Here is a 7,556-nt window from a genome sequence, read left to right as displayed (position 1 = left end):
GGTTATTGATTTTTTCAAAAAGTGAGTGGATGATCCCATAAAATTTTTGTTAAGTCCAATGAGAGATCGTGCAATGTTTTACTACGTTGAAATCTAAAAACTTTAGACATAGATTAACACTAATTAATTAATTAAATTGACCTCTAATTTCTAGATGAATGTTCAATTCAGAATATATCCTTCATCAACGCCACCATTTAAGCGTTCTATTTTTTTTTTATATATATGTTGTATTTATACTAATGTAAAAAAAATAAATTAAAAGGAATATATATAAGTTAAACGAGTCATGAGTCAAAATGGTCATTTTTTCTTCACTAAAATGCAAAAGGACCATTTGTTTTGAAATTTAACCGAAACGAACTAACCACTCAACTTTGAGTGAGGTGGCTTTTGATTTAACGGAGAGATTAAGTATATTTTATTAATTAGTTACACATTTTATCATACATTATTTTTCTCTTAGGAAATTTCGATTAAAACAAGTTAATATGATAGAATAAGTTAGAAGTTTTTCTATAAAAAAAAAAGGGTTAGAAGTTAGATCTTTCTTTTTTTTAATAGATAAGATCCTTTTGTTCTTAATTAGAGGTTTTTAATAGTCATGAATACGAAAAGAAAATATTAAAAAAATACTTTTCTTTTAGATAAATCTTAAAGCATCGGAACACTTCAACTACAAGTAACAAATATCAGACCTCAACTATGAATAGCAAACATCAGACGATATATTAAAAGGAAAAGATAAGTGTTATAATATTTATTTATTTTCGTATATATGTTCAATCTGGAACCTAATAAAGATTGCTCCAATTAAAGTATCTCAAATGAGAAAAAAAAATCAAATTCTATTTTGTGATGGTCTACCTGTCTGAGATATGATTACAAGAAATTAAATTGGCTGACAATTATTAATAAAAAATAAATATAAAGGTGCGGCATCCATTGATGATCAGAGGGTAGGTGACATGTTTTACAACAAAAACAGCTCAAATTTATTACTACCTCATTAATTTACTCCCACCCCCAAATTAATTTGAACCCAGTAAAACACTTCGAGAGTCATTTGGTACGAGGTATAAGGTGTAATAATTTCAAAAATAAAATATAAAACTATTTTATCTGTATTTGATTGAAAGTATTAAATATTTTAGAGATTATCTATTTCATTATTTATACCTTAGCATCCATTCATATATATCTATTTCACAACTAATTATGAAATAGAATTAATAGCCTCCATCTATAGACCATATTGTAGTTCGTTGGAGATATACAGCTCAACCTCAAAAACTAATTCACGTATAGGCAACGATATTTATAGTACCGTCTTTTAATAGTTAATGCACTACCTCGCATATTTGAAATATGCATGTATATTATAAGGTGCTATGAGATTCTATTCCTATCCAAATCCGCCAGGCTGTTTGACATTATAATCCAAACTCTTGCTCTGTACCAACTTAAAAATTGATGGATATTATTATTTCATTTTAATTATTTTTTTAGTTCATATTAAAAAAATGCACTAATATACTGATTATTGTATTTAGAGACGAATCTATGTACATCGTTTGGGTGTCACGTCATTCGGTGGTAATTCTATATATATAAGGAAATGTATAAATATTAAATGTGACATTCATAAAAACAACGAGCCTTGTGATTTTAGTGGTTAAAGCTCAGGGTTATCACCTTAAGGATGAATGTTTGAGCCTTGGTACGAGGTATAAGGTGTGGGAGTTTTTTATGTATGTTACTGTTCAAAGCAACATGACATCTAAGATTCTAATTCCTGAATTTGGCTCTAATTATATATATTTGTATATTGATACACATCATTACCGAACAAAAAGAGGAGGGAAAGAGAGAAAGTACGAGATGTTTGTCTCATTAGGTAGTTTTCTCATTAATAGATATGGTATAAATGTTTGTCTAATTTTTTAATTGGTTTCTCACCCGGTGTTCGGAACACACATTGGAGCTTCGATTAAATTCGAATCGCGCTCTGTCGGGGCCCATTCGGGGGCGGCGCTCCCAACATAATTTTCTCCATACTCAGGGCTCGAACCCGAAACCTCTGGTTAAGGGTGAAGCACTCCTACCAGTGCACCACAACTCATGTCTAATTAGTTAGAGTTTCTTAATTAAGTAATTAACACCACCCCCCCCCCCCCACCTTTAAAATGCAATATATGCCGTTAGATTTGACCATAATGGGTTAAGATTAGTGTACGGACGGCCCAAATTAGTACGGGCTTACAAAAGGAGTCCGTGAAACCACACATGATTTATGTTTTTTTCTTTTATTGACAGAAACAAATCAGTGTCAAACAGACAAATACGCGGCATTCCAGGCTGGCACCATTCAATTCATGAGTTTGTGGAAATCTCATATATGCCCTTCTAATGTACTCATATAAGTAAATATAATTTGGAAGGAAAAATATTTTCGATACGCAAATATCAGTAAGGTAAGAATTAGTTATAGTGAATATAAATATTATTTTATGTAAATATTGGTTATATATGAATAGTTATTTCACTTTCTATAATACATAAAATAATACTTTATTTCTTATATCTACATATCAAACATCGTATAAGTTATACAGAAATCACTACATGAAAAACACAAACTTTATCAAACTACAAAACCAATGGTGTAGCAACATATATATAGCTTAAGTTGGCAACTTGAACACCCTTCGTCAATTTATATATATAATATTGAATATACTTGATGAAATTTTTGGCTTCGCTATTGTACCAAACGAACCCTAAGTAAATAACTCAATGTTCAATCAAGTGCACTATCTAGTTTTCTTGTGAAAAGGGTGTCAACATATAATATTGTATTAATTTTTTAAAATATATACATAAAATATTTGAGAGATCGTGAATTTACATGTTTTTATTTTAGTGCATAAATTCTTATAAAGCTACTCGGATATGGATGAAGATGAAATGTATTGAAGAGTGAAAGACGATAAAATCGACGTGTAATGCTATTGAAGTGCATGCATAATTGGTTGAAGCTCACGAAGCATTTTAAATAAAATTGTAAGATAATTTAAGAAGAATTAATATATTTTGTACTACTGAATATTATATGCTACCCATACTAGACGTCTCTTTTTCTTCACAAAATAATAGAAGCAATAATATTTTATTAGATACATGATGTTATAACTTATAACTTATAATATATGATTGAATTTTAAATTTGTGCATGATGATTAGCGGTGTTAACTTAAACATTTGAATTGTTAAATTTATCTTTTTAAAGTTCTCTTTGAGTATGAAATTATACGTCGTAAATTCTATATATGTAACTAACTTGTAACTGTTTTTTAAAAAAGCTTGAGGAAAAAACTCCCTTAACAATTAACCCTTTTTCGTTTTTATTAGTACAAATTTTTAGCTTTTTTTTTTTAGAACTTTGTCTCCTTTAAAAAGAGTATATTTTCTCTAAATAGAAAAAGTTTATTTGTTTAATTTCAATTTGTAAGAAGAGTTAACATCTTGGAGTCTTAAAATAAAGATACGTAAAATGTATCATTTTTTGTTAACAAAAAAATTGTGATTTCAAACATATTGTGTCTACGAGAGGTTGATTATAGAGAATATTAGGAGAGATAGAGGCAAGCCGAAGAAGTATTGAGAGAGGTAATAAGACAAGATATGATTCAGCTTCAGATTATCAATGACATGACCTTAGATATGAGGGTGTGAAAGACATGTATTAGGGTAGAATGTTAGAAGATAGTGTAATATTGTCTTGCTTGTGGTGGTAAGTGTTTGTCATTGTACTAGAGGTATTATTATTGTTTAATGGGTTTCGACTATCACACTGTTGTATTGATAGACTTTACACTACTTACGTGTTACTTGCTATACTTTCTTCATTGTATCCTTCTTTGAACCAAGATCTGTTGCTGAGTGGACATTTCAGAAACAGCCTCACTAATGGAGGTATGGTAAGGTCTGCGTACATTTTACCTTCTTTAGACTCTATTTGTGGAATTTCACTGACTATGTTATTATTATGATCTCAAACATATTACGTGACAAGTTGAATTTAAAGAGTTACGAAGAAAGAAAACACATCATTTTTTTGAAAAATGATAAGCAAATTGAAACGGTGATAATAATAAATGGTTTTTACAATGATATAAAAAAAATAAAACAAATAAATTGAAACGGATAATAATTGTAATAAATGAAGAGATTTACTCAAATTAATACAATGGGCTCAACGGTCACTTTACCTAAATATTTATTTCTTCTTCCTTCACTGTCCTAAAGCAAAAAATAAAATAAAACCCCTTTTTAGACTTTTATTCTCTCTCATTTCTCCGGTCACCACCTCCGGCCATCCCCGTCGATATGCCGCCGGAAAATCACATCATCACCACCCTCCTCCTCCTCCTTTTTCTCCTCATTCTCCTCCCCCTTCCTTCTCCGACCACCGCCACCACCACCGACACCCCCAAATTCCGGGAAGCTCCAGCATTCCGCAACGGCAAAAATTGCCCAATTTCAAAATGGCCTAAAAATCCCTACGATCCATCAACTATCCACATCGCAATGACTCTCGATTACTCCTCCCCTTACCTCCGCGGCTCAATCGCCGGCGTACTTTCCGTTCTTCAACACTCTACTTGCCCGGAAAACACCTTCTTCCACTTCCTCGCCGTTCACCGACACTTCAATCACCTCAACAAAACTATCACCTCAACTTTCCCTTACCTCAATTTCAACCTCTACAACTTTAACCCTAATTTAGTCCGTCACTTAATCTCCTCCTCAATCCGCCGTGCACTTGATCAACCCTTAAATTACGCTCGGATTTACCTCGCCGACTTACTTCCGGCCACCGTTAACCGGATTATTTACCTCGATTCCGACCTCATTGTCGTCGACGACGTCGATAAACTCTGGAACATTGAGCTCAACGATCGGGTATTAGGTGCCCCGGAATACTGTCATGCTAATTTTACTCACTATTTTACTCACAAATTTTGGTTCCACCCAATTTTCCCGAACACATTCGAGAATCGAACTCCGTGTTATTTCAACACCGGAGTTATGGTTATCGATTTGCAGAAATGGCGAAATGATGACTATACACAAAAACTTGAACATTGGATGAGAGTTCAAAAAAGGTAATTTCTTTTTTTCTGGATTAATCTGAATTTACGCTCTTTAACTATTAGTAGTATTTGTCCATCAATAATTTTGTTTGTTAATATAGCCAATATTATTCTAACCTTTACAAATGTTGTTGTACTTAAAAGTTCGAGTAACAAAGATTTCAATTTTAACTTGACGTAGAAAATATTGTGTTTTGTGTCTAACATGTTAAAGGGTGTCATTGAAACTTGAATTTCGGGGTTGTATATTTGTCGATATTAAGTCAAATGAGTGATGGTGAAACTCGAATTTTCAATATAGTGATTATCAAGAATCTTACCTCCTATATGTGATTATACACGTGTGATTTTAGGACATATATTACACTTTTATTTACTTAATTACATTTTCAACAGGTACAGAATCTACGAATTAGGTTCATTGCCTCCGTTTCTATTGGTTTTCGCCGGAAACGTAAAGCAAGTGGAGCATAGATGGAACCAACATGGGCTTGGTGGTGATAATCTTGAAGGGCAATGTAGGGATTTACATCCAGGGCCAGTAAGCTTGTTACATTGGAGTGGAAAAGGGAAGCCATGGCTAAGATTAGACTCAAAGAAGCCATGTCCATTGGATAGTTTATGGGCACCCTACGATTTGTTCCGACATCAATCGTTATTTTCGGATAGCTAAGGGGAGTCGAACTCGAGATATTTGATTAAGCACTTCTTTGTTAGACATGATGAATCGAACTGGGGATCTTTGATTACGACGTTTGATGGTAGTGTGAATAATTGTTAAGAGTGAGCTGGTGACAGTGAAACTGAGTTTGTAAAAAGACGAAAGAGGACATAAGTGTGTAGGATAGGGTGGTGTAGGAGGAAGGGTAGTTTTGGGATTTTGAGGAGAAAAAGCTCATCTATGTTATTGGTGGGGTTAAAGAGAATTTTAACCGTTGGATTGAGGTGGATGGTGGATTTACCAGAAGTGTGGGGTCGTGGGGGTGACGTGGAGAATGGTGATTGGTGGATGGGATTTTGATAATAGATTTTTGGAAGGAAGTAGTTGGATTATGGGAAGATTCTTTGTGTTGCTTTCATAGATTTTTATTTTTGTTGTTTGGATGATTTATATGCACTTTTGTGACCTACTTCAATTATTTGCCTTTTTTTTTTCTTTGGGATGTCATTCATCATAAATCATAAAAAAAAAAAATGTTGTTTGTACTCTTTGATTGAATTACTTTTTATCTCGTATTGATAGTCCATAATTTTGAATTATCTTTTTAGAATTTTTTACTTGAGTAGAGGATCCATTATTACTTAAACAATCGTTTTAACTTCATAAAATTTGCGTATACATTATTTTCAAATTCCACTTGTTGAATCATTACTGAACCCATTTTGAATCCTTCTTTAGGAGCTCTCACCTTTTTGCTTACTTGGTGACTTAAACTCACAATCTTCCAATTGGAAGTGAGGGTACTTACAATTCGAGCAACTCTCTCTTGTCAATATGGGAACATAATTAAAGGTTTGTGCATAAAAACTCCGAAAACTTGTTTTTCAAATTTTATATTTCATATTTTAAGTTTGAAATTGAAATAATGCGTCAATTTGATAAACAAGTTATTTTGAAAAATCTCTCCTTAGCTTCTTTTTTCCTTTATATATGCATCCTAGTTTGTGGGGAAATAGGATAGGGGCATAGGCTATTAAAAAAAAATTCTATGGGAAAAACTAAAAATGAATTGTATTTGGATATTTATTCTTGTTTTAGAAGTTACTATTAGGGTATTGAAGGGGGTAATATTACTATCATGTATCAGCAATTACAGGTTTAAGTCGTTAAAATAACTTTTTGCAGAAATAGTATAAGCTCATGTACAATAGATCCTTATAATTTGATTATTTTTTTTCTAAATCCTACTCATAGCAAGAGCTTTAGTATACCAGACCAGACTATCCTTTTACTACGAGGGTATTCTCTATAAAAATTGATTAACTCCATAGAGGCCTAACTAACGTTAGGACTTTTACTTCTAATTTTAAAGGAAAAAGGTTGTGACTTTGAATTCTAGGGAAGAACTTCCTAATTAAGCAAAGTCTTCTACAAAAAACTATTAAAATAAACTAAAAAGTGGAGAACCTTTTTGGTAATTATATAAGGTTTTTAAAGCCAACATCATATTCCACTTAACTAAATAATATTATTTGCTTTTTGCTATTGATAATCCTACATAATGCTTAATGATTAAACAAGGTAACCTTGAGATAACTTTGACTAACATCAATTTATATACCCCTTGACTTGCTACCTAGATCCAACCTCACTAACACAAGTGTTGGCAATATTGCCCATTAACGCTTAACAATATGAAAGAAATTTAAATAACGTATTTTATTTTGAGAGAATTTTGA

General features: G+C 32.2%; 1 protein-coding gene across 1 annotated transcript; it reads left to right on the top strand.

The window, feature by feature from the left end:
* The first annotated feature begins 4,276 nt into the window (after positions 1-4,276).
* On the top strand, positions 4,277-6,292 carry LOC102584036 (probable galacturonosyltransferase-like 3). Its single transcript, XM_006362471.2, has 2 exons — positions 4,277-5,168; positions 5,553-6,292. Exons 1-2 carry the CDS (start codon positions 4,390-4,392, stop codon positions 5,827-5,829), a joined length of 1,056 nt encoding a protein of 351 aa, XP_006362533.1. The 5' UTR covers positions 4,277-4,389; the 3' UTR covers positions 5,830-6,292.
* Positions 6,293-7,556: the final 1,264 nt, after the last annotated feature.

This window comes from Solanum tuberosum, unplaced genomic scaffold (assembly GCF_000226075.1).
Source record: "Solanum tuberosum cultivar DM 1-3 516 R44 unplaced genomic scaffold, SolTub_3.0 scf00410, whole genome shotgun sequence".
Lineage (NCBI taxonomy): Eukaryota > Viridiplantae > Streptophyta > Magnoliopsida > Solanales > Solanaceae > Solanum > Solanum tuberosum.
Note: the sequence above shows the minus strand (reverse complement) of the source record. Positions and strands in the feature narration are given on the sequence as shown.

What these genes read in the sequence shown, in the direction of transcription:
- LOC102584036 (XM_006362471.2), top strand. Translation starts at nt 4,390, where the DNA reads ATGCCGCCGGAAAATCACATCATCACCACCCTCCTCCTCCTCCTTTTT. An exon ending in TGGATGAGAGTTCAAAAAAG is followed by an intron (nt 5,169 to 5,552) that starts GTAATTTCTTTT and finishes CATTTTCAACAG; the next exon opens with GTACAGAATCTACGAATTAG.